We start from the raw sequence: 27,602 nt of genomic DNA, 5'->3' as shown, positions 1-27,602 counted from the left end.
GGCTGCCACCATCCACCATCCTCGTGACAAAGGGACTAAAAGACCAGGCATGTTTCTTCTGGTAATTTTCCAGCCTCTGCCACAGAGGACCTGACACCTGCTGGCCCTCACCAGAGCCAGGGGTTGTCAGCCCTGGGGCTGGTGTCCATCACTGTGAGATGCTGGACGTGTGTCCGCTCTCACGATGAAAACTGCACCTGGGCAGGCTGGCTCTGGCCCAGAGCCCGGCAGGCAGGGTGTTCTGACGGGGGACCCCTGGTTTGTTGGGGGAAACAGTCCTGAAGAGCCCGGAACACAGCTGCCTCTACTCAAAGGCCTGGTTAGAATCGTTCTGCTCAGTCACTAATTCGCTTTTGTTAAGAAACCTTAGTGAAACAAAGGAGTACCGTCTTTTTGAAAAGTATTGATTTGGGTCCATATAAAGACAAAGCCTTTGTGTTTGAAAGGATGGTTTTAATAAATCTAAATGGAAATGGTAAGGAGAGAAAGAGGAAGAGAAAAGCAGCATAACAGGTTTCTATTCATGTAGTTTCAGCGGAATCAGGAGCAAGAATGCGTTATAGAGGAGTTCCCACTGTGGTGCCGTGGGAAAAATCCTACTGTAGCAGCTCAGGTCGCTGCAGAGGCATGGGTTTGATTCCCAGCCGGGTGCAGTGGGTTAAAGGCTCTGGCATTGCCACAGCTGTGATGTAGGTTGCAGCTGCGGCTCAGATTCAGTCCCTGGCCTGGGAACTTCTGTATGCCATGTGTGGCCATAACAAGAATGAGTTATAGAAAACAAAGGCCTTGATGAAACAAAGGCCTTGATGAATTGTGTGGACATTCCAAAATATGTCATTTTAATGCATTTTGAACATTCAGAAACCTTCGTATTTGACCATATTTCTCATTTGAAGTTCCCAGTGCTCCGTCCTCTTTGAAGATTGTTAACCCAACACTAGACTCGCTCACTTTGGAATGGGACCCGCCCAGCCACCCAAATGGCATTTTGACGGAGTACACCTTAAAATATCAGCCAAGTAAGTTATGGGGAGAAGGAAACTGGGAAATATGGTTTAAGAAGGAAAAATGAACTGATATCTTAAAATGCAAATTGGTTATTTCTGTATAGCTGTAGAATATACACAGATACCCTCAAGTGTTTTTCCAGAAGAAATTTGAAATTGTATCTTTTAAAGAAAAATGGCACAAACGCTATTGAAAATTAAGTAACCTGTAGAATTGTACAGACCTTAAGCGTGGGGTTTAGGTGTGTGTCATCATGTAGGTGGCCATTATATTTAACCAGAAAAGGGTAAGAACAGGGTTCCTTTGGAACAAATCCTCTGAGGACGAGGTTTGGGCTTGTTTCACAACACATGACTCTGCTTTCAAAAGCAAAGACATCAGAAATGCTATTGCGATTCAACTCTCAAATTCTCCTAGCTTAGAAGCCAATGCAGAATGTGTTTCCCCTTGGTACAGCGTATTGTCGGACTATGTCAGGTTATTGATTATGTCTGGCAAAGAGAAGGATTACACAAGTCAGTGTAATTCAGGTTTCACATTTTTGGTTGACACCTTTATTTACGGTAATATTCCCTACAGCAATTAATGGGGAACACACTTTTTGTTCTTTTTTTTTTAATGGAAGTAGCATTGGTTTATCACATTATGTAAGTTTCATGGGTACAACACTCTCTTTGGACTTCTGTATACCCTGCAGTGTACTCGCCACCAAAAGTTTAGTTGCCATTTGTCACCATAGAGTTGACCCCTTTTTATCCATTTTGCCCCCCCATACCTTTCCTTTCAGAGACCATTGCTCTGTTCTCTGAATCAGTATGTTTGTTTTTGTTGGACTTGGTTGGTTCATTTATTTTATTTTATTTTATCTTATCTTATCTTATCTTATTTGTATTCTTGTCAACAGTTAACAGCACACATGAATTAGGTCCTCTGATAGATTTAAAAATTCCTGCCAACAAGACCCGCTGGACGTTAAAAAATTTAAATTTCAGCACTCGGTATAAGTTTTATTTCTATGCACAAACAGCAGCAGGATCAGGAAGTCAGATAACAGAGGAAGCAGTAACAACTGTGGATGAAGGTAAGATGGGTATGTATAAAATCCCTATAAGTATCTCAAGACAGAAATCTTTAAGTTTTTGCTTTCTTTTTCCTTCTTACTGTGAAATATCTACCTTAGCCAATTAATAAAAACACTTATTTGTTATGTCTCATTCTGAGATATATAAAAGCAATGATTTACTTCATACGGGAATAATGATTTGTTTTGTCAAGTCCATATGAAATTTTTTATTAATTTTTATTAATCTTAAATTATTGTTTATACTTTTATTAAAAACATATTAAAATCTTGAGACTAAGAAATTACAGTATTTTGCCACACTTAAATTCCAAGTTCCGGGCAATATTTCTCCTATATACAACTTTACATATATACAAATACACATATGTGTACATGTGTGTAATACACGTGTATATGCACACATAGATATACCTATCAATACACAAATAAAATATGTAATTATATTTCTGGTCTTGAGTCACCAGAAAATAATTTGCTAGTCTACATATTGATTTAGGTTTTTGAGCAAGAAAATAGAAAGTTATTAAATATGCATTTATTTTGTGTTAGAGCATGGGACTTCATCTTTTGATATACCATCTGGTACAGAGAAAGCAAAAGAGCCTCATTAAAGTATTTAGGAAAGGCATCAACACTTCCTTTCATAACTTAATTATTTTGCAAAGCTTCAGATTCAATAAAAATGATCAAAAATATTATAAAAGATTTCCTGGTGTTGCATGTCTCTAAATTGTAGACTTGCTTGAGGATTATTTATGTATCTCCCATAGCATAAGAAATTGACATTTCTACCCCAAAATTGGTCTGAAATGTCCTAAGCCTTCTCACATAATAGGCAAGTACAAATAATGCACTTAAAATAGTGTGGGGATTTGATTCCTGATAAGTCTGGGGACACCTACACCTTTGTCCTCTATACCTGATATGGGACGCTCCATTCTTCTTGCATGCTTTAGCATTGGAAGAAGTGTTTTTTTATATAGCTGTATGTGTTCATGGGTGTGTTACATCTAACTATATAGTGTCCTGTTTCTGTTTCCCTTCATTAAAGCTGGTATTCTTCCACCTGATGTAGGTGCAGGCAAAGGTAAAATAATTCATCTGCATGACTTTCTACCTGTGTGAAATTTGCAATGTTAAACATGGGGAAGTGCAGCATGGGTTAAAAGAGAATGTAAAATAAGCTTTGAAACACCAAAAGAAAGTCCAGCTCCTGGAAGATCTTGGCTTTGAAATTCATGCCTGGTCTTTTCTACCAGGAGAAAGCCACCCATTGAATTCTCCTAAAACCTTGTCTCAAGACTTACCCTTGGCACCCATCCTAATCTTGGCTTTTAATGACAGGACTATGGCTGGAATGGACAGGACCCAAACTGCGGCTTTGGCCCAGGTCTTCTGGATGGCCATGCTGTCTATGAAGGGTTCAGAAATACCAGTCCCGTAATGAAAACAGCCTTAAGAAGTCGGATCACCCAAGCTTCCTGTTCTGATCTGATTCAGCTGTACTCCCGGTAGACATAGTGTACATGTTGCTGGCATCACACTACACTGCCCATTGGGCTTTTTGGCTGAGCCTGGGATGGAAGGTCTTCCCAGTGGGACCCCCTCTGAGCAAGTCTGCAGGCAGCCCACATGCTCTGCTCAGTTGCATTATTCCATCTTTGTCTTCACCAAACTGCTCAGGTCCCCTCCTCCTGAGGAGTGGCCAACCATCACAGTGAATTACTTGTGTTCTCCTTTCTTGCTCACAGCCCTCTTGGGGAGGAAGGTTGGTTTTGGGAGAATGGTGCTTGAAAGAATCACGGTATGGTTTCCACCAAAGGTTTCCCCCAAGCTTTGACCCTTGGCGGTTAGTAGATGCCATTTTTAGGTAGCAGTGGAGGCTACCCTGCCCCCTAGGGCGCTGTTCTCATGGAAAGCACCCCTGGCAGGGGTTTTCTTGGGCTTTGACAGACTAAATAAGTACAAATAGGAATGAAGGAAAAGTCAACCAAAAGAAATAAGTGCTTTGCCATAAATTGTTCAAATCTTGTGAGCTTATGCCTGATCCATAGCTTCTTTTTTCTTGCAAATCTTATATTCAGAGGCTCCTGTGAATTACAGAATGTAGGTCAGGTAGATTTGAGAATGACTGCATAAGAACTGTAACCATTTTCAGTCCTCTTTTTTTGTTTGTTTGTTTGTTTGTTTGTTTGTTTTTTGTTCTTTTGTCTTTTTAGGGCCACGCCCATGGCATATGGAGGTTCCCAGGCTAGGGGTCTAATCCGAGCTGTAGCCACTGGCCTACACCACAGCCACAGCAATGCCAGATCCGAGCCGCGTCTGTGACCTACACCACAGCTCACAACAATGCCAGATCCTTAACCCACTGAGTGAGGCCAGGGATTGAACCTGAAACCTCATGGTTCGTAGTCAGATTCGTTTCCACTGCACCATGACAAGAACTCCTCAGTCCTCTTAATAACATTTTATAGGTGTTTTTAGACTTGAAAGAACCAAGTTGTAAAAATTCAAAATTTTCACAAAATTGTGGAAGAATGAAAATCTCTCCTTTATATGTATACTTCTTTCCAGGGATGGTTAGATATCCATTAAAAGCCTTGGTTGTTTTACACATAATTTATTGCTGTGTTCCCCTCATAACCTTTCATGGGAGCGTTCCAGAGAAAGCCTGGCTCTTTGCCTGTGCAGTGGCCGCATCACTGACTAGAGGTAGTAGCTGAGTAATTGAGCTGTGGCAGGGCTATCTCTGTTTACCATTGACTTGCCGTGTTGGCATAGAACACACGTGCCACTGGCAAAAACATCTCCCACTGTTTTCAGTGAATTTAAACTAGCTAAAAGAAATCTTAATTAAAAGAGTTTAGGTTTTACCATTTGATCTTACTACATTGAAATGTGAATTACTTATGATTAGAGAGACCAGCAAAAATAGGGTCTCAGAAGGTTCGTGAAGCCCCCAGTGTTGCAATCTGGTGGAACTCAGATAAGAAGAGAAATGGTGTTTAATTAAAAAAAAAAAAAAAAGGTCAATCTAACCTCCTTTTCTCTATTGTTTCTCTTTAAAAGTGCCCCCATCGTTAAACCTTGCTTTGCATAAAATGAGATTTTCCCGTGATGAAACTTTGAACTACTCAAGAATAATTTATTTCCCTGGGTTTTCCATCCTTAAGAGATTTCTTTTTTCAGTCTTCCCTCTCTATGTGGAGTTTAGAGACTCTCTGAGAGAGACGAAAAAGGAAAGTTTGCCACGATGCTTCCAAATGTTATTATTCTTATATATCTTTTATATTTTATTTTAAAGCATCATGAAAGGGAATAAACAAGAGAGGAACCATTGAGAGAAGACATCCGCCTCTAGATTTTCATTCACTTCTGAACAAAGAGGGGAAAAGAGAGGGATCTGAGTTTACACTGTTAAATTTTCTTACAGATGTTAAGAGAGGTTAATGAAACCCACGCTTTCAAATATACAATTACGAAGGGATTATCTAAACCATGAAGTAGAAGCCAGGCTAGTTCAGTTAGCTGTATTATGCCCCACTAGCCCTTCTTCCCATGCTCCTCCCTTGGAGCTGGAAATGGGTACTTGAGATTTTCAGGAATCACTTATTTTGGTCTGTATCTTTCTTCAAAACACCCAATATCTGTGTATGAACTGTAGTTGTTTGTCTGCTTTTGTTTAGCTGCCGTGTCCCTTTAAATAGCTTCGGCGTCTGAAGTTCTAGGAAACAAACCAGTGAAGGCATCTATAGAAATGCACTGAAAACACACGGATCATGAACTTGACTTGTGGCCCCACCACTGCTGATGGTTGGCCCCTGCTTTATCTGTGGATTCTTAGCTACTTTCTCACCTTGGTTCCAATCACCAGAGCCCTTTTGTGAGGTGACTCTTTAGGGTGCAAGAAGAGGGAGAAACTACCTGGCAGGTCAGGAATGGAACCCAGTTCTTGACCTAATTAGCAGCCCACTGTGGTCAACCAGTTAGGACAGAGCAGAGGAGGGCACTTAGGGGCTGGGGATGGATCCTCTTTGTGGTCAGACTCTCCCCATATCATGTTACCAGAGTCCGTGCTGCGGCTAGCAATTGGGTCCAAAAACAAGGCCAATAGGTAAAAATTAAGTTTAAAATTCACAACTTTATTTGGCCTGAACCAAACCACACACACACACACACACACACACACACACAACTATATAGAAAATTCAGTCAATTCAACAACTGATGTCTATCTGGCACATAAAAAGCAAAACTCTTGGAGTTCTTGCTATGGCTCGGAGGGTTAACATAGTGTCCATGAGGATGCAGCTTCCATCCCTGGCCTCGCTCAGTGAGTTAAGAATCCAGCCCTGCCGCAAACGTACGTCCCAGATGCAGCTCAGGTCTGGGATTGCCATGGCTGTGGTGTAGACTGGCAGCTGCAGCTCTGATTCACCTTCCATATGCCTCTGGTGCAACTGTAAAAAGCGGGAAAAGAGCACCAGGCTTTTTTAGGGCGCTCTGTGGTGAAACCGTAAAGCCAGCTCTGCCCTTGATATGCTTACAGTCTGGCAGGTAAGGCAATACCATAAAACAGAGTGAAAACAGATGTAATTTGAAGAAAATGTTACTGGAGCTTAGAGGAGTGAACCATTTACGTTGCCAAACAGGATCAGGAAAAACCCACAAGGAAAGTAATGTTGAACTGGGCCTCGAAGGACAGATGGAGTCTTGGCAAATGAGTCGGGGGCTGGGGGTGTGTAAATTCTTGGTAGGGGCCCAAGCAAAGGCACAGGGTTTGAAAACCACAGGATGTTTGGCTTAAACCCAGCAGTCCACCTGCAGGCACAGATAAGCCATCCACATTTTAAACAGGGAAGTGACAGGATCGGACATGCAGTCAGGAAGCTAAAACATAGGTAACCACACTGGTAGGATCTGTAAAGAAAGACAGTAGGGGGAGAGAGTTGAGATCCACTGTCAAGAAAGCCAGAGGAAGCATTCCCGTCGTGGCGCAGTGGAAACAAATCCAGCTAGGAACTATGAGGTTGCAGGTTTGAACCCTGGCCTTGCTCAGTGGGTTAAGGATCCAACGTTGCCAGGAGCTGTAGCATAGGTCACAGACGAGGCTCTGATCTGGCATTGCTGTGGCTGTGGTGTAGGCAGGCCGCTACAGCTCCAATTCGACCCCTAGCCTGGGAACTTCCATATGCCCTGTGTGCAGCCCTAAAAGAACAAAAAGACAAAAAAAAAAAAAAGAGGAGAAACGATGCTAGCACAACCCAGGAAACGTTGCTAGGCAACTTATAGGTGCTCAGTGAGGGTTAATAGTTCACTAAGTGCATGAGTGGGGAGTAAAAGCAAGGAATATTAGAATTCTCCAGGCTAAAAGAGGCCAAACAGCATCACCTTAAGACATTCTGCTGTCTTTTCCGGGCGTCTTTACGAAGAAGCTAATTGCTCCTCTTTTGGAAGCTACAGGTCTGCCTTGAAACATCTTCCCTGTCTTCACCAAGACTAAATTCCTTGGTTCCAAGATCCCAATTTTTTTTCACTTTTCAAAGTTTTATTGAAGTGTAGTTGATTCGCAATGTTGTGATAAATCCAAAAATTTATAAAGAAATATAATGTTTTGCCTGGGTTCGTTACCCCTGATGTTTTACACACATGTTCATTAGTACTGCTGTATATGTGTCTCTGTGATTGATTGGATTTTTATCCTGATCTTTAAGCTTCCTTTAAGAGGAAAACCTTAGACAACTGAAATCAATTAGGCCCACAGAAGGATTCTATATTTCAGTAATCAGTTTTGCTTTGCTCTTTCCAACCCTTAGCACAGAGAGGCACGCAGTGTACATGCGATGGTGAATTAGATCTCAGAGGTCAAATGCATTATTTAATTTCTTTAACATCCTTCCCTTTTTGATCCTAAGAAATGCTATTTGATTGAATTTGTTCCAGTAGTGGCCTTTGGCATCTAACTTATATGACATAGTTTGGAATTTCATTTTAGAGTCTGAGTGAGCCTGTCATGTTTTCTGATTGACTATGCTGAGGTGTTTTCCCTGAGATGACAGTTTGATCTTACCATTGTTTAACTACCCAAGTTAACATTAACTGTAAATACGTCCTTTTTTCTTTAGGCTGTTGAGGTAAGGCTGATGGAATTTCCAGGCTCAGGTGACCAAGTAACATATTTTAATGACTATAGATGTCCTTACTGGGTAACAAACATCTAGCATCATGTAGGCTCCATTCCTTGGTGTTTTAGGAAACTGTTTAGGTGGCACCCTGATTTTCTAGGACATGGTGTGTAATGAGCACTCAGCATGTCCGATCCTCTTGCTCTCTGGGGTGTGTCCACGGAAATAGTTCTTATTCCTTTTATTTCTTGGTGCTTACCTTCTGATAAAGAGTACTGGGAATGTTTTTGCAGCTTCTCTTCTAGTGTACCCTAACTGTCCTGTCTTCTCCAAAGCAGGTGTTCCCTGCCTGTGGTCCCTGAACGCCCCAGAGACAGATTCTTACAGAAATTCATGGCTCGAAGCAAAAGCCACTATTCTAAGGAGCATCTTTTCTCATCCCAGCACAAATTCCTTGAAGACCTACACTGAGATGATAAAAATCATTGAAAAGCAGCGACTAGTATTCCTTTTGCCTTGCGATCCCTGATATCTGTGACCTCTGACCCACACTGAGCAGCACCCCCTCCCACATGTACATCAGTAAATGGAGACTCTGATGTTTCCTGGGGCTGTCTTTTTTTTTTTTTTTTCTTTTTAGGGCTGAACCTGCAGCACATGGAAGTTCCCAGGCTAGGGGTTGAATTGGAGGTGCTGCTGCCAGCCTACATCACAGCCATAACAACAGTAGATCCGAGCCACATCTGTGGCAATGCCAGATCCTTAACCCACCAAGCAAGGCCACATATCAAACTCACATCCTTATGGGTTTCAGTTGGGTTCTTAACCTGCTGAGCCACAACAGGAACTCCTTTTTTCTCATTTTTAAAGTTTCATTGAAGTATAGCTGATGGATGAGGTTATGATAACTTCTGTACAACAAAGTGATTCAGTTATACATGTACACACATCCATTCTCTTTCGGACTCTTTCCCCACATAGATTATCACAGAATATTGGCTAGAGTTCCCTGTGCTCTACAGCAGGTCCCTGTTGGTCAGTCATCCTGTGTACCTTGGTGTGCTTATGCCATTCTCCTTGGGACCGTCTCTCATGGCCAACGATTTACCTTGTTCAGCGCCCACATAACAGAACTCACACATTTTAATAATGTGCATCAGGAGTTCCCGTCGTGGCGCAGTGGTTAACGAATCCGACTAGGAACCATGAGGTTGCTGGTTCGGTCCCTGCCCTTGCTCAGTGGGTTAATGATCCGGCGTTGCCGTGAGCTGTGGTGTAGGTTGCAGACGCGGCTCGGATCCCGCGTTGCTGTGGCTCTGGCGTAGGCCGGTGGCTACAGCTCCGATTCAACCCCTAGCCTGGGAACCTCCATATGCCGCGGGAGCGGCCCAAGAAATAGCAACAACAACAACAACAACAAAATAATGTGCATCATTATTTCTAATTCTTCATTTATTTCCTAATGCTATAGTTTCCTAAATGAAAAGCCTTCGGCAACAAAAGTGAAGTAGAAGCAAACCCTACATTGTAGAATTTCAACAGTCAATTCTAATTTCATTTTATTACAATTCCAGCAGAGGTAACCTTATTTTAAATTTTGTGTGTATGGTTTTGCCCTTTGACTGTCTGTCTGTTTTTTCTGTTGTATATTTACTTCAAGCAGTCAATCCCAGGATCAGCAAACTTACTACTGCAGCTGCTGAGACCTCAGCCAACATCAGTTGGGAATATGAGGGACCAGAGCATGGGACCTTTTATGTTGAATATGGTGTAGCTGGCAGTAAGAAACAATTTCATTACCCGGTTTTTAATTGAGGGCTACATTTTAAGAAACTGAGAACATTTGGGGGATGTACCATGGATCATCTTGAAAAAGAACTTGATCCAAATCAATGAAGCAGATGTATCTGAAAAAAATTGAGTGAACCATCAACTTATATATATATGTTACTAGGAATCTCTTTGGTTCATGTCCTTTAATACAAGGGACCTCATCCGTGCCACTGCCTGTATTATTTTCTGATGGTCATACTTAAAACTGTCCTTTACCCACGACATGTCAACAAGAGTAATAATGAGTCAGTATATTTGTAAATAGAAGTAGGGAAGAAGAAAAAATTTGTTCACATTGGACCTTAAAGTATCAGAAATTGAACTGACTTGCAAGTAGTCGTTGTGCCCATGCTAACCAACAGAATTTTATTAGAAATTGTGGAAAATTAACACTGGGGAGAAACAACCCTTATATTTCAATGTTTAATGGACTCCCAAGTCAGACAATTTACTCACATCCTGGCCACATCTTCCTGGAGATGGGGAAGCTTGAATTTTCAGCAGTTTGGGAAAATCCAGTGCCCCCTCCTTAATGCAGTAGATAATAAATATAATAGGCTGAGGGGGCCCATGAATGTTTTTGACAAAATGTTGAATGGAGTCCAGATTTCTGTTCAGGTCTTTATCGTGCAAATAAATATTTTTAAAAACAACTATTGCTTTAGAAAAATCAGTACTTGGAAAAGGTTGAATCTGTAACTTGGATACATTTGAAGGCATCTAAGTTTACCGAAAGGTACATCCTGTGAATTGTACAAAAGAGCTATTTCCATAGTTTGATTAAGCTATTTAATGTATATAAATTCTTTTTATAAATATCATCAGAGAAACTCAATAGTTTCAGAAGGCAAGGTGCAGATAGGAAACTTCCTTTGTATTAAAGGTTTAATCCGATAGGAATATACGCAATTAAAATGCCATCTGATATCTGACCGATTTTTCTTTGAGGACGTTTTCATGTAGTTCTCAGTTTTCATTGATTTATTTGACGTGACTTGATTTATAATCATCTAACATGACAAACAAGTATCCTAGATTTTGTATTTAGCATATATTTTCCTGTCTCGAAGTGTTAAGTGACTTCCGTTCCCTTAAAATATTCAAATTTGTTGTTTTTTGCAAAATTTCCATAGGCAAAGAAGAATGGAGGAAAGAAATTGTAAATGGTTCTCGGAGCTTCTTTGGGTTAAAGGGGCTAATGCCAGGAACAGCATACAAAGTTCGAGTTGGTGCTGAGGGGGACTCTGGTTTTGTGGGTTCAGAGGATGTGTTTGAGACAGGCCCAGGTGAGGCGCGTACCAAGCCAGTTCTGGCTCCCGGGCAGAGGTGAAGCCACTTTGAGCCCTGGTTGGAGCCGGGGCTGGTGAAGCTGTGTTGGGGGTAGGCCCATGCCTGTCTTTCTCTGGGACCCAGTTGGGTGGGGAGTTGGGTTTTTTCTTTTCTTTGGTTCTTTATATCAAATGAATTACAGAATTGAGTAAATTGTCCTCTAAGTATTGCCCAAACCATTCCAAACACCAAGGTAAATACGATTCTTAACGCACATGATTTAGGGAACTCAGTTTTTCACATTCCCCCAGAGTTAGAATGGAATTTTTGACATGCTTTGGAAGCTGAAATAACCCATTGATATAGAGTCACAATTTTTTTTATGTCAAAATGGACTGTAACCCAGCAGAACCCGACAGTTAGGTTAGACAAGTGATACAAAGAATATTAAATATATAGAGAACAAGAAATTGTTCAATTCCTATATTTCATTATCGCACCATATTTGACTGCCTGTGTGTATTTTATTTGAACATTATCAAAATACATAAGGACAGTAAAGTTTCTAAAATAAAGAAAAATGTCCTTGTCAGATGTAAGAATATTCATGTTTATTCACAAGATGGAAAACAATTCCTGCTTGCTTCAGTTTAAATAAGGGTTGTATGGTACATGTTTATTTGGTGATTCATAAAACCATGTTCAGTCACTTCATGCATTCTCGAGGAAATGTTGCCTTTCCTATAGAACTCATAGGCAAAAATGTATTTTTTGTGTCTTTCATTACCTCCACATAACGATTTTTAAATCATTTCTTCTAATTTGGAAAATAAACCATTGTGAGCAGTTTTTTAAAAAAGAAAGAAACCGGAGTTCCCTGTGGCCTAGCAGTTGCAGGATCTGCATGTGTCCTTGCTGTAGCTCAGGTCACTGATATGGCATGGGTTTGATTCCTGGCACAGGAATTTCCATATGCCACAGGTGCAGCCAAAAAAAGAGAAAGAAATCAAAGGTAATCTTCAATAACTAGGTACTATTAAAATAACTGATTAAAATAGTCAGGAGCTAAAATCATAATATTTAGGGGAAAAATTTTTTGTTCTGTTCCTTGGATTTTCATATCTACTTGTATACAGAGTTCCAGGAAAATGCCGTGCTAAACTTAAAGGAGGAAAATCCATTCATAGCTCGTATGCCAAGGTGTTTGTTATTATTGATAGCTCTTCATTTCAAAATACTAAAAACTCAAGTAGATCTTCTGCCCGTGTATAGCTAGGATGCTCATAATAGGAAGAGCTCCAGCATTTATTCAGCTCTCATCTGTACTAGGTGAATGGTTTTCTTGGCTTTTCTCATTCAGTCCTTACAACAATCCTGCGAAGTAGGCAGTGTTCTTCCCCGTCTACACCTCCTGTCAACAATGACCAGTAATGAGGGGTGGGAGGCCTGCTCTGTCACCAGCTAGAACGCAGGGGAGCTCAACCTTCCACTGCTAAGGAGAGGCTCCCCTACACCCACATGCAGGGGTACAGAGGCCCACCCTGGGGGAAGCAGGTTGTCTCAAAAATGACCACCCCATTCAGCACTTGGGACATTTATCCAGCTCTTCTGGACCCCTGATGGCTCCCGTGTAAACCCACCTCGCAGATCTAGCGAGAATGAGATTCCACCCGTAAAATTAGTTGTGGCCTGGTTCTGTCCTTTTATAGGACAAAAGGCAAACCCTTTAGAAAAAAAAAAAATGCTTTCGGTGTCTCCATACCTGCAGTTCCAAGCTGTAGCGAGCAAGTAAGTTCAAGGTGAGCAACCGTAAGAGTTCAAGCTGTGGCCAGTGGGTTAAGAATCCAACTGCAGCAGCTCGGGTTGTTGCAGAGGTGTAGGTTTGATCCCCAGCCCAGCATAGTGGGTTCAAGGGTCTCTCAGTTGCCGCAGCTGTGGCGTAAGTCACAGCTGCTGCTCAGCTGTCCCATGACCTTCCGTATGCTGCAGGTGTGGCCATAAGAAAAAAAAAGTGGAGCAATCTAGTGGATGGGCCATTCTTGTGTGCTAGCCCTGGAGAAAGAGGACAAGTGATTGTCACCTTGTATGAATAAATGTAACCCATTTACTAAAAGGAATAGCTGACCATTAAACCCTAGTGACTTTAATTAACATATTGCCTCTGGGAGCAAACACGGTTTTCCTGGAGTCCTTGTTCTCCCAGTTCCATGCTCTGTCCTGGCTGACAGCATTATCTTCTGCTGCTCTTGCTTCTCCACTCATCCAGCTGTGTTTTGAGCTGTGAAGACTCGCATTTGCCATGGAAACAGCCCATCCTGGCTGATTTTTTTTAATTCTCTGCATGCATAAGTCTGAGCTCTGCCCATTTGGGGAACTTTGACTCAACTTTCATCTGTGCTTGTTTCATGAATCACCGTGACACTGGCTCTGCCTCTGATAGTTTGGATTCTTAAGGTTTATTTCTAATTTTTTTTTCACATAGCACACACTGAAACACAAACCAGACAACACTGGAGGTGGTATCATGGTGCCGCCCTCTTATCCCCACTCCCGTCAAGACCCCACCTCCTCTTCTCATCTTCTCCCTACTTTTCCTTCGTCACTGTCTCTTCTCCCTTTTCACAAAGGATTTAAAGATTTGCTTTCATGGGCCCATCAATTTTCGGGAGTTTTTGAGGTTTTTGTTTGTTTGCTTGCTTGTGTTTTTGGTCACCTGTCTCTAGACTTTGGCCAAGGTAATTGTTTTCCCTTTCTAAACATATCTATTTTAACTCTTTGCATAGGACATGTTTATGCATAATGAGTCTTTGGAAATAGCCGTTTATCTTACTCTGTTTTTTCCACATTCATTCTCTTGTGCTGAGGACTCAAGAAAATTTTCCTCAGAGACCTACTAAGATGAGACAACAAGCAATGTGATAAGCACCAAATTATTGTTAAAACTAACTTCTAGGAAACAAAGTTAGTTTCATCCCTCTAGCTTATTTTCTGTTTTCATATTCTTTATTTGTGTCTGTTTGTTTAGTGTGTTTGCTCTGTGGATTATTCAAGGAATACATGAATATAATTTTATTGCAAATGTTTTAAATAAAGTGAAAATCCTCTGTCCCTCTCCTACCCAGTACTAATACTCACCCATTGAAACTCAGATTCGAGAAGAAAAAGCCTCACAGGCTTCAGAGAGACAGAGAGAGTGTGTGGGGGTGTGTGGGTGTGTGTGCGCACATGCACACACACGCACACACGCGCATGCCAACACACACATGATGCACAGTGGTGGTCATGAGTTGGGTTTGTATGTGCGTCTGTAGTTAAGATGATTTTGGAGTGTCCTGGAAAGACCTGAAGCTTCTTATAGTCATTCTGGGCCTCAGATCCCTTCTTATATGGGTGGGAATAGAAGCTATTTTCACTTACATAATTTTTGTTTTATATCAGCTTTTGGCACACTTGCGTGTGTATGCATGTGTGAACATGTATACACACATATGCTATTAACAGACTGTGCCTGCCCAATCTTAAGTAAATGGGGCTGTGAAATAGGGGCAAATTGATTTTGAATTTTGGACGGCAGTCTGTCAAAGAAACATTTCTACTTCTGCACATTTGCATAGCAGCAGACTGCCAGGAGGCAGTTCAGTTTTGGGTCACCATCTTTATAAGACAATGTCTGTGCTAAGATTGTGCTAATCTTACTGCATTTTGCTCTTATCAGTTGCATTTAATTAGATGAAAAATGTAAATGCAGATGCTATTTATTATAATGGTCTAAATCATTAAGCATATTAAAAACAAGGACTCTTTAACTTCAGTCAAGTGCTCAGTAGACTTGTACCAGTTGACTTGTGGTTCAGTTTTGAAGAAGATGTTCACAGTCCAAGACCATGTGTGAATTGACAGAAATATGTTGCCAAGGAGTCTATAATGATGGACTTTTAAAATATTTAACATATGGAATGTCCCTATAACATTTGATTCTTTGTGAAGACTTCTGCAGATTTGATGCCTGGACATGTTTTCAGGAATGCATTATAGCAGTAGAGTATAAAGGCTAGTACCATGTTCTTTGGTGTCTGCAGTCTTGAGTCAACCTCCGACTCTCGGGCAAGGTCTGTACCTTCTTTGAGCATGGGTTTATTCCTAATGCTTACCTCAAAGGATTTTTGTGAAGACTGCATGAGATTTTGCCCTCAGCAGACTATCTAGTGTAGAGTCAGTTTGAAAATGTTATCTCTCATTATCATCACCTTCATCTTCATCCTCCTGGTGATGGTTGTGGTCCATGTATGGAAGGGTAGCCCTGCCTGTACTCGTGCTTCCATTGTATCTAGTAAGATACAACTCAAGACCTCTCTAACCAAGGAGGCCCAAGGGGAAAAGGCTACTGGAATTTGATTTGTATTCCCGATAATGTAGGTCCACTTCTTTTTATTTCTTAAACACGCATCCACACATTTTTCACATTCCTCTTCACACTTGATTTTAAGCATTTCATTTTTCTCCCTATCCTTTGTGTAGAGAAAAAAGGCAATGATGCTATTTTTGTGACATACAGCAGAACCTGGGATAACATAGCCATGCTGTTTCTGCATCCAGAGATCACATGGACCTAACCCAACCATGTTAGATATATTCAGAAGAAATTCATTCCAATTAAAAGAATCATATATAGGCATTCTTATGAATTAAAAAGAAGAAATCCTTTTTACCTTGATTATGGTCAAAAGAGAAAAATATAAAGACCTTTTAAAAAAAAAGATTCATACCCATGTATTTAAACAAATTCTCATGGGCTTGTCTGAATAGCCATTGATGCTGCACTTTGTCCCATCTGATTGACACCTTTGAGTAATATCAGAAATGCTAATTATTCTGTGTTTTTCTTAGGAGATTTGTATACTGTAAGGGTTGAATAAGGGGCTTCACATTATTTGACTCAAACGGAATAGATGAAGACAATGTATACATATGAATGAGTATTTTCTCTTTAAACTGGCCACTTATTCCAGTAGTGTTACCACTGATCAAGATCTATTTCAAAGTCTTTTGAGTAGATCCTAAGCAATATTGAATATTAACCCTTTGAGGGTAAATTGGATTTGCCAGAACTTGCCAAAAATCCTTCAGAATCAACTCTTGTAAATGAGAGAATAACAAATGAGATGACAAACAAATATAAGTAATATTTGGGGTACAAATCAAGATGTTATGTAATATAACAAGGTTGGTTTCATATGTGGAAAGTTTTCTTTGTGAAGAGAAGAGTTCCAAAACATTTGAAAAATGGCAGTGTCATTGCAATGATAAATATCGTTTATCCTCCCAAAGTGGTTCCTTTGAAAGAAAAATACTCCATTAGGTGTATACAGTCTGTACTGTTTAAAATTGTCTTCTTTTCTTATTATTGTACTTAATGTACAGTTTATCTTGTAAACAGTCAATTTTTAACTGGTTTAGGACTATGTGTCCATTGAAAATATATAGTAAAAATAGCTGTGAATGCAATGTTCAGCAGATTTTGTTAGCATTGAATGGTATTAGCAGTCAGATTTCTTTATTTGAATTTTTTTTAATTATTGAAGATTTTTCAAAGTATGTTAACTCCCGATTGACGGATTCCAATGTGGTGCCATGTGTAAAATAAATAAAAGCTCATATCCTGTGGCAGTTTTTACCACAAGAGACTGCAACAGTTCTCAGCTCCCCTTTAGCCCGTTCCCACTGACCCTGTTGACCTGTTTTACAGCAATGGCAAGCCGGCAGGTGGATATAGCAACTCAGGGCTGGTTCATTGGTCTAATGTGTGCTGTTGCTCTCCTGATCTTAATTTTGCTGATTGTTTGCTTCATCAGAAGAAACAAAGGTGGTAAATATCCAGGTAAGAAAGAAAGGTTGAGAGTGCCTTATAATCCTCCCTAATTATCCATTGAACTAAGAAGAAACCATGAGAGTGATTATGTACGTTGCAACAAGTGTATCTTCCCCGAGCCAAACATTTGGACTTTCTGGTGGATCCCTTTTTATATAATGGAAGATATGCATTACCAGGGAGTGGAAGACATTTGGGGAAGCAAATTTATTTGTCCTCTGAAGATCTTAGTGACTCTGCTTCTGTAGACCTCCCATGAGTCATAGGTGCTGAAATTGCACCCAGAACCATCAGGCAGAGGGGGAAGGGACATGAAGCTTTCCGGGCTCTTGATATCATGATGTGTAGCATTGCTTTCCCTATATGGTTAATGTTTTGTTCAATTTAGCGGATCCAAAGAATTTATATTTTCTTTACCTGTCCATTTCCCCTACAATGTCAAGGAAAAACAATCTACAAACGAATAGATTTAGAAAAATGATCTGTACTCCTGAATATAGTTAATAAATAGATTGGCAAAATTAGGGGGGGAAATCTTAGAAACTGAAACATATTCTTTTATCAGGTGAGTAAGATGCTTACATGAAGTCGACTTCATATATTAACACAGTGTTCATTCTACTAGGTTACCTCAAAGAAACTAAAACAGAAAAACATGTGCATGTCCACATCCTACATCTTGTATCACATCTCCTGTGTATAGAACTATTTGCCACTGCTGTGTACCTCAAAAAGCGTACTCTTAAAAACTTTGAGTCGGGAAACACGGGGTCAATAGATAATAATGTCATTTTGGAATTTTTTAGTTAAAGAAAAGGAAGATGCCCATGCAGATCCTGAAATCCAGCCTATGAAGGAAGATGATGGCACTTTTGGAGAATACAGGTGAGCCCCTACTTCTCCGCTGGCCTTCATCCTTGCTGCCCTGCACAGACACCACTCAGCACACTCCGTCTCCCTAGAATGGAAGTCAGCCAGGAAGGCATTCTGCCTGGCATTTCCTATCTTCCTCAAATATTAGTTTAGAAACACTTCCATGTCTAAATGTTTACACATCCCTCACAGTGAAAACAATCTCACTTTTCACTGTAAAATAAATGTCCTTATGAGTGATAGGCTCGGAGATGGAATATCTTCCATTCTGTCCTGTCTTCCAGAGACCCTTGCTGTAATGAATCAACACAGAAAAGCTGGTGTGTTACCATAAGAGTTTAAACAACAATAAAGACTCTACAAACCTGCATTGTAAAGCAAACGATCCCTGTGATTCTCTAAGCAGAGCCTTTGTAAAATTGATGTGACTCTTTTTCAGCTTGTTTTTCCAAAACAGATACCTCTCCCCGCTGCTATGAGTCATAAAATGATGACTAGGCTATTTTAGAAGCTATTAAGTTATTAAGAAATATCACTGCCCTGGAGGCAGTATATTAATTCACAGGGTTTTGCTAAAATATTCTTGGCTTGGCTCTGTCACTAAGGACAGTGTTAATGTAGGCTATGTGCTAAATAGTTTAAAAAAAAAAACTGTGAACAAAGATATTCTTGCCTATGGGTTATGGGTCTTTTACAGAGAGATATGTGGTTGTTTTAGCTATTTTAAAAATAGAAACAAAAGATATATTTTTTAATTTAAAAGATTGGGATTTTTCTCTTCCAAAAGAATACATCTATTCATCAAATGCCTTTACATCTTGTTCTTTCTGAAAGCCTTCTGATTATATAAAATACAATCCTTTAAATATGCACTGAGACAGTGAGGCTTTTTTGCCAGAAGAAAAGGCTACAAGGTGAAATAAAATATTTTACTCTTGTGATTTCTGGATGACATTAATAGATAAGATACCTGTGTTAATTTTTACATGTCTCTGGAGCTCATTTTTGGTACTTCTATGTCAAGATCATGAGAGGCAAAATAATGCCAAGGGTTAGAAATATGAGAAGTGATTGAGAAAAATTATATATATATATATATAGATATATTTTACAAAATTGGATTCCCACTAGTATCTGTGCAGATATAAATGTTTTGCCTATGTGTCTTGACACCTCGGCTTTCATATTCTAATCTCCTTCTCAGAGGAAATGACTGTGATTTCTAAAACTTTTCAGAATTCTGTATCTTACAACATAGAAAAATGTCTAGGGAGGGTTGACTTGGTGTCAGATGCTGACTGTGAAACTGAAAGGACATGAAAACCTCATTCAGCACCTGTACCAGTCTATCTACAAGGTTTCATAACATATGAAAGCAGCCTGCAGATGGCCACAGCCTAGGGTTGCCCTGCCTTAACCTGGATGAGTTGAAATCTCTGCTGATTTAATTCACTCTTCTACTTTTACATTTCTCCTGTAAAGCAGGGGAGCCAGTAATTATGAAATAACTTTATTTTTCGCGTGGCCGTGACTAGAATTCTACAATGGATAGGTGTACCAGTCCCTTGTGGATTGTGATGAAGCTAAATCTTTAATATAGCCTGAAGAAATGATGTATTTGCATGAATTGAAGACAAACCACTGCCCTTCATACTTTCTTCACAGGGTGATGGATTTCTCTTATGCATTGTCATGTGTAGATGCATCTGGCAATGTACCACTCATTTCCTGGGTCTCAAATGTCAGCTTGCTCTTATAGTGATGGGAAACCATGATCTAATGTAATAGGACTTTGTCAGAGTAACTCGGCTGCCTACTCCATGAACACTTGATTGAAATCAAGGTGGAATGTGCACTCATTTGGAATCAAGCGATTTAGTTGCACTGTGAATTCAGACATGACCCTGATTCCTTTTGATATGGCATTTTATCTAAATCTCAGTTTTTATCCATAAAATGACACAATTGTTCAAGTATTAGATGATCTCTGAAGGTTTCTAGTTGTATGATTACAACCTGTCGGCTAACGACTTTTAATGTGATTTGGGGTTTCAGAGCAGTACATAGCAAGTGTTTGGTTACCGGCCTCATTATCATTGAATTCATTGGATCATATTTCTTTGTCTTGGTGTTAATTCACCTGTGACATATTTGCAAAGCATTTCCAAATGGCTGTCTTTATCTTATGCCTTGAGTTTCCTGGAAGAGAAGGGTTTTCCTTGAACTTGTTGAGTACAAACCCATTGATTCATGTGTGAAGCAAGAAAATGCTTGTCACATCTGTAATTCCATTCATCTGGGAGTTGCCAAAGGAAATAAGTTTCTTCATGATGAGTATCTTAAACCTGACATACAACTCAGTGGGGTTTTTTCCCCACTGAAGGTGAAAGTTCATAAGGACGACCCCACAAGTGAAATCACTTCCCAAAACACCCAGCCACCCAAGAAGATGTGGCATCATCCTGTGACTTCCTGACACAACCTCAGAATTTTTTCCCTTTAGTTTCTTCCCTACTGAAAACAAAACAAAACAAAAACCTTAAAGACTTTTGCTTTCATAGATGTCACAGAGAATGAAAATGGCTCCAAATGTTTCTTACGGAATTTTTTTAACATTAAATTGTCATTCTCCTCCCTAAATGACAAAGGGTCCCTTCTCGGCTTTGCACCTTCTGGAAATTTTGAGCTTTGTATTATTTATTGATTCTTATCCTTTTTTCATTCTGAAAGTCAGTTAATATGCTGATCACACACACACACACACACAAAATTAGGGCTATTGCCTAAATGTAAATGAATTCTCTTTATGATTTGCTCATTCTCCAGCTTGCAGATGAAATCGTTTTTTCATGGTTGGCTCTGAGCCAGAGGGTGTTTCATAGTGCAAAGAGGAATGGAACTTTGATGGCCAAATTTGATGGGTTTTTTCATACGCTGTAACCTTACACCCTCACTCCAACACCCACCCTGAAGCAGTTACCCTCTGGTAGAAGCCTGCGGCTTTCTTTGTTTCTTTAATTATACAGACAGTAGCATCTGCATTCTTACTAGCATATAGAAAAATCAGGGAAACAATGCCACCAGCCGTCCAAGTCTTCTTTTGTTCTTTAGATCCATTCCTTTAAAAACCAGAATGAATCAAGGGCAGATGCCATAAGACTGTGTACTTGAACTCATAAGCATACATGGAGGCTCTCGGCATGGGAATCTTGTCGCTCGTGTGAACATGACCTTGTTGCACGCGTGCTACCCTGTGCTTGGAAGGCTCAAATGATGTGAAGATGTATTTATTCTGCTCAGAGACATAAACTGATATATAAGCAGTATTAATATGGACAGACTTTTAGAGGGAGTGTTGGAGTCATGAACATCAGTGAAACTGCAGCATGGTTTGGCCATGCTTGGGTGGTGACCACAACAAAATCAGACCCAGTGACCCTGTGTATCCATTGTTGCTGCATTTCATTCAGCAGGCATTTGGTGCATACCTTCTGTGTGCACAATCCTGAATGACGTGCTACTGAAAGTAAACGCCCTAAAATTCATTCTTGGGGTAAGAGAAAGGAAAGAATATGTTCCGATGCTTTGTCTGACCTCATAAAGTTGGTTAAGTTGAAATGGAAAATGTTGAATTTTGAACAATTTCCAAATTGCCCACTGCCCCTTTTATCGTTGTTTTATAATGAATTCATTCAACCAGTATGTATTGAGTGCCAACTGTGGGCAAGGCTGGGGGGGATAGTAAAACCGATAGAATGTTACCTCACTAGTTCATAGGCTGGTGAGGGATGCAGGGAAGTAAAAAAAACAATCTGAGCAAAGTGCAGGAGAGTACTATGAGAGGGAAGGGATACAGCTGAGGTGCCAAGAAAGCAGGGGCAGGAGGCCAAAGCCAGGTACCAGGCCGGCCATGAAGGAGGTGGTACAAGAAATCTTCCCAGAGGAAGTAATGTAGGAGCTGAGTTTTGAAAGCTCCTTTCCACTGCACAGCCTAGATCCATGAATACAGATGATCGTGGCTATAAGTATAAAAATGTATTTCGTAGCTCTGTCTACTGTTTTATGACTTATTTTGGTATTTGTTCAGTCTTTGCCATTCTAGGCTAAGAATTAACATCTGACCCCTCTTGTCCTTAAAAGTTCTCATAAAATTATAGATGAATTTTTAAAAATTTTTTTCAAGTACCACTGATTTACAATGTTGTGTTAATTTCTACGGTACAACAGAGTGACTCGGTTATACACATGTACATTCTTTTTCATATTCTTTTCCATGATGGTTTATGGATTTTTTGGTAATTTTTATTTTTTTCATTATAGTTGGTTTACAGTGTTCTGTCAATTTTCTACTGTACAGCATTACCCAGTTACACATACATGTATAGAATCTTTTTTCTTACCTTATCATGCTCCCTCATAAGTGACTAGACATAGTTTCCATTGCTACACAGCAGGATCTCATTGCTTATCCATTTCAAAGGCAATAGTGGTTGCCAAGGGGGAGGGAGAGGGAGAGGGAGTGGGATGGATTGGGAACGTGGGGTTTATTGATATTGAAGATAGTTCTCTGTGCCCTACAGTAGGACCTTGTTGTTTATGCATCCTATATATAATAGTTTGCATCTGTTAATCCCAAATTTCCAATCCTTCCCTCCTCCATCCACCGCCCACCTTGGCAACCACAAGTCTGTTCTCCATGTCTGTGAGTCTGTTTTTGTTTCATAGATGTGTTGATTTGTGTTGTAGTTTAGATTCCAGATGTAAGTGATATCATATGGTATTTGTCTTGCTCTGACTTACTTCACTTAGTACAGTAATCTCTAGATCTATCCATGTTGCTGTAAAAGACATTATTTCATTCTTTTTAATGGCTGAGTTAATATTCCACTGTGTGTGTGTGTGTGTGTGTGTGTATACCACATCGTCTTTATTCATTCTCGATGAATTTTTTTAAGCTTTAAATACTATGTAGCTAAATAAGGACATGACTTTTCAGTCACCTTCTGTAACTCCTCAATCCCTTTCATTTGGAAAACTACTCTTTCATACTTAAATGGCAAAGCGCAATGTCAAAAACAGTCGATGCGTTCATTATATAATTGATCTCTGGGTTGAAAAGAGGCAAGTCCTCGTACAGAGCTTCAATGCAGATTTGTAACCACTCATCACAACTGGAAAGTTCTAAGTGTGTGTCTGTGTTACACAAGGTATTTCTTAGAAAAAAATCTCTCGAGAGTGGGGATCTGGAGTGGAGGGAAGAGGTATGATGGCAGATAGAGGGCCACTTACATTTGTTGGGCACAGATCCCATGTCCAGCACTGTGCTGGTGCCTCTTATAATTTTTTCCCATGTAACCAGATTCTGATGCCTGAAGTAGGACATGTATCACATAACTTTAGTTGTTTTTTTTTTTTATGGCCGCACCTGCAGCATATGGAAGTTCCCCGGGCCAGGGGTCGAAGCAGAACTGCAGCTGCAGCCTTCATCACAGCCACAGCGATGCTGTATCCAAGCCACATCTGTGACCTATGTCATGGCCTGTGGCAGTGCCAGATTTTTAACCCCCTGAGTGAGGCCAGGGATCAACCCTGCATCATCACAGACACTATGTTGGGCTCTTAACCCGTTGAGCCACAATGGGAACTCCCCACAGTACTTTTTTTTAAGGTCTTAAAAAGATCTTCAACTACCTTTCAACAGCTTTTCTTGGAAAGACTGTGCTTGTGGGCAGAGCCTCCCTCTTCCTTGTCTTCTTTTAAGCACAACTCATGTTGTTGCAGATTCCTATCCATTATGGCCATTAAGCTGGAAAGGATGTTTCCAGGGATCCCCTTCTTGGCTGGCCATTATTCATAGTTGACATGATTATGTGTAAAAATCCAAATTACTCTGTGAAAATATTAGAATTCATAAGAGAGTTTAGTAATGTTGCCTGGCAAAGAATTGACATGAAGTCAATTATATTTCTATGTACCAGCATAGAGTTGGAAAATGGGATTTCAAAAGTGATTCCAGGAGTTCCCGTCATGGCTCAGTGGTTAACGAATCCAACTAGGAACCATGAGGTGGTGGGTTTGATCCCTGGCCTTGCTCAGTGGGTTAATGATCTGGCATTGCAGTGAGCTGCGGTGTAGGTTGTAGACGTGGCTCAGATCCCGTGTTGCTGTGGCTGTGGCGTAGGCCGGCGGCTACAGCTCCGATTAGACCCCTAGCCTGGGAACCTCCATATGCCGTGGGAGCGGCCCTAGAAATGGCAAAAAACAAAAAATAAAAATAAATAAAAAATAAGAGATAAATCAAAATGATTCCAGTTTTGATTGCATGAAAATATAATGTTAGAATAAAGACAACAAAAAGATCTCCCTGGAATTCCCTGGTGGCTCCATGGGTTAAGGATCCAGCATTGTCACTGCTATGGCACAGGTTTGATCCCTGGCCCAACTTCTGCATGCCATGGACACAGCCAAAACCAAAACCAAACCAAACAAACAAAAAAGAATAATATAAAGGAGGGTAACAGTTTACCATGAGTCATCCTGTCCATAATTATGATATAATAGCTCTCCATTTATTTACCTCTTATTTAAAAGTTCTTAATGTAAGTTTCATTTTCTTTGTTGGGTTTGTTCTTATATACTTCATGTTTTTATGGTATCATAAGTGGAATTATCTCTAAAATTCCCTTTTCCAATTGTTTGCCCATACTTAAATAAAATTTACTTTTATTCCAATAATGGTATTAAGCAATATTACTAAATTCTCTGTTTAGTGTTTGCCTATAGGTTCTTTTGGATTTTTTACACATATAATCATAGCATTTATGAATAATGACAGTTCCTTTTTAAAAATGCATGCCTTCTATGTCTTTTTCTTATCTCATTGTGCTTCCAATGCGGTTTCGATTAGAGATGACAACAGCGGGCATCCCTGCTGTTATGTCTGATGTCCAAGAGAACACTTTCAACTTTCACCATCAAGGATGACATTAACTCAGAGTTTCTTATAAACACACTTAAGTTAACAAAGATACTCCTTGTGTATTAAAGTTTTATTGTGAGTGTGTGTTGAATTTTACCACATACTTTTTTCTCAGTCTGCTGAGATGATCATAAAATATTTTTCTTCTCTTCTGCTGAACTGGTGAATTATATGAATTGGTGTTTTAATGCTAAAACAAGCTTGCATTCCTGGAATAAATCCAACCTGGTCATGATATATTATCTTTTTAGCAGGCTGCTGCATTCTATCTGCTCAAGATTTCTTTGGGATTTTCTCATCTGTGTGCATGAATGAGATTGACCTGTAATTTTACTTTTCTCTAAGCGTTCTCTTTGGTGTTAGATATCCGTGTTATACTAGACTCATAAAATGATTAAAGGAGTGGTCCTCTGACGTGTCAAACTTTGACATGTCCCAAACTGAACTACTAATCTTCCAGCCCAAACATGCTGTGCTCCATAGGAAGGGCAATTTCATCCTTCCTGCTACTCAAACTGAAAATGTTGGTGTTGTCTTTTTCTTTGTTATTCGGTATCCAATCCATCGGAAAATCCTGTTGATGCTGCCTTCCAAATATGTCCATAAAGACCACTTGGTACCACCCCAGTGTCCCAGTCTGGTCCAAGTCACAGCGCTCTCACTCCTGGATTATTGCAGTCGTCCCCTGATCCCCTAGCTTTTGCTTTTTCTGTAAAAGAGCCCAATAATAATTTTAGACTTTACAAGCCACAGCACCTCTCTGCTGAAACTCTGTAATCCTACTGTAGTGCAGAAGCAGCCACCGACAGTGCATAATAAATGGGAATGACCCATTTTTGTTGTAGTTTACCACCTCTGCCCTCTAGGGTAGGCTATTCCTTTTTTTTTCCCCTCTCTCTCTTTTCTGGCCCCCCCACAGCATATGGAGTTCCCAGGCCAGGGATCAGATCTGAGTTGCAGTTGTGATCTATGCCGCAGCTAAGACAATATTGGATCCTTAAGCCACTGTGCCAAGCAGGAGATCGAACCTGCATCCTGGTGCTGCAGAGACATTGCTGATCCCGTTGCACCATAGCAGGAACTCCTAGGGTAGGCTATTCTTAACACTGATGACAGTAATCCTTTTAATATGAAAATCAAATAATCTCACTCATCCACTGAAAACCTCCAATGGCTTTGCATCTTACTGAGAATCCTTACAGTGTCCTACAAGGCCCTGATCTTCACGCTTCTGCTTTAATCTCTCTCCTCTCTCCCTCCTCTCTCTCTCTCCTTCTCCCTCTCTCTCACTCAGGTCCAGCCTCCCAAGCTCTTTCACCACTCCTAGAACAGGGGCTTTTCCCCATCTCAGGGCATTTGCACTGCTTGTTACTCCTGCCAGAATGGCTCTTCCTCCAGCTATCCACTTGCCTAACTCAACTCTTTTTCTTTTTTAAGTCTTTGATCAGATGTTGCCTTTTAACAAGGCCCCCACTGGACATCCTATTTGAAGATCAACTTTCTGTCCCCTCCCCTGACACCTTCCACCTTCTCTACTCAGCTCTGTGTTTTCCATAGCACTAATCCCCTTCTGATATATTCTGTAACTGACTTTTAAAATATGTTGATTATTTACTGTGTGTATTTTTCCCTCCTAGAAGAAGGCTTAATGAAATCAGGGGTTTAATCTTTTTTGTGTGCTGCTATATCCCCAACAGTTAAAACATTATCTATCTTAGAGCAGGCACTCAATAAACATGTATTAGATATATTGGATGGATGGATGGATGGATGGATGGATGGATGGATGGATGGATGGATGAAAGAAATTTCATAGACTAGAATTTCCTGTAGTATACACCTTGGAACACTAGTTCTACAAAGCAGAGTAATACTAGTATATGGAATTCAGATGACAAAATTCTGCTCATTATTGAACTCTCCAGTGGAATGAAGTATCTCATCTAGTCATAGACAATATTTCACAGGAAGTATTCAAGCACAGCCTAGAAGCTAACAATTAAATTCCAAAGATGTGCAAGTTATTCTTGCAACAGGTTGAGGATTGGGTGCCATGTGCCCTGGAGTGCCCCAAACACAGGTCATCTGAAGATTCTGTGATAGCTCCCCATTGTTTATTAGCAATAGTGAGTATATCATTTACTCAGTTTGTCATAGGCACTTGTGTATTGCTGAAACAGGTATTTTCAATAGCAAACGTCCATGTCACGGGAAGCTAGTATTATTTTCCAGTCTTGACATTTTCTTCTTGGCAAAATATTGGAGACCCTGGTAGGAATTACTGGCCAAAGAGCCAGAATATTTGTGTACCATAAAGTATTTGTATCTTGGCTAGAAAAAAGTTACTCTTTAAAAGAAAGGGAGCAATAAAGTCCTTGGATAAATTTCTAGGTAAGAAATTGCAGTTCATATGACCTCTCTTTTACATTAAATCTTTAATTTCTTTTACTAGTTTTCTTTATGCTTCCTATTTTTGCCTTGGATTTTTGTTCTTTGAAAATATACAAAATATGTCATTGCCTTCTTTCTTTTTTTTTTTTTTTAACCAGATGTAAGCTGTTA

The 27,602-nt window shown here is 40.1% G+C and overlaps 1 protein-coding gene across 9 annotated transcripts in view; it reads left to right on the top strand.

Annotated features, from left to right (window-relative positions):
- NRCAM (neuronal cell adhesion molecule) overlaps nt 1-27,602 on the top strand; it is a 315,520-nt gene that overhangs the window by 284,153 nt on the left and 3,765 nt on the right. For 5 of the 9 annotated variants that reach the window (XM_047753040.1, XM_047753041.1, XM_047753045.1 and 2 more), the window contains 4 exons: nt 897-1,019; nt 1,913-2,098; nt 17,066-17,197; nt 17,995-18,073. In XM_047753040.1, coding sequence (XP_047608996.1) covers nt 897-1,019; nt 1,913-2,098; nt 17,066-17,197; nt 17,995-18,073 — 520 coding nt within the window. Of the gene's footprint in view, nt 1-896; nt 1,020-1,912; nt 2,099-9,880; nt 9,998-11,183; nt 11,337-17,065; nt 17,198-17,994; nt 18,074-27,602 lie in introns of all 9 variants that reach the window. The other 4 variants (XM_047753044.1, XM_047753042.1, XM_047753048.1 and 1 more) reach the window with 2 other exon arrangements.

The sequence above is a fragment of the Phacochoerus africanus genome, chromosome 11, assembly GCF_016906955.1.
Source record: "Phacochoerus africanus isolate WHEZ1 chromosome 11, ROS_Pafr_v1, whole genome shotgun sequence".
NCBI classification, from domain to species: Eukaryota; Metazoa; Chordata; class Mammalia; order Artiodactyla; family Suidae; genus Phacochoerus; species Phacochoerus africanus.
The sequence above is the reverse complement of the archived record's forward strand: the minus strand, read 5'-3'. Positions and strand labels throughout refer to the sequence as shown.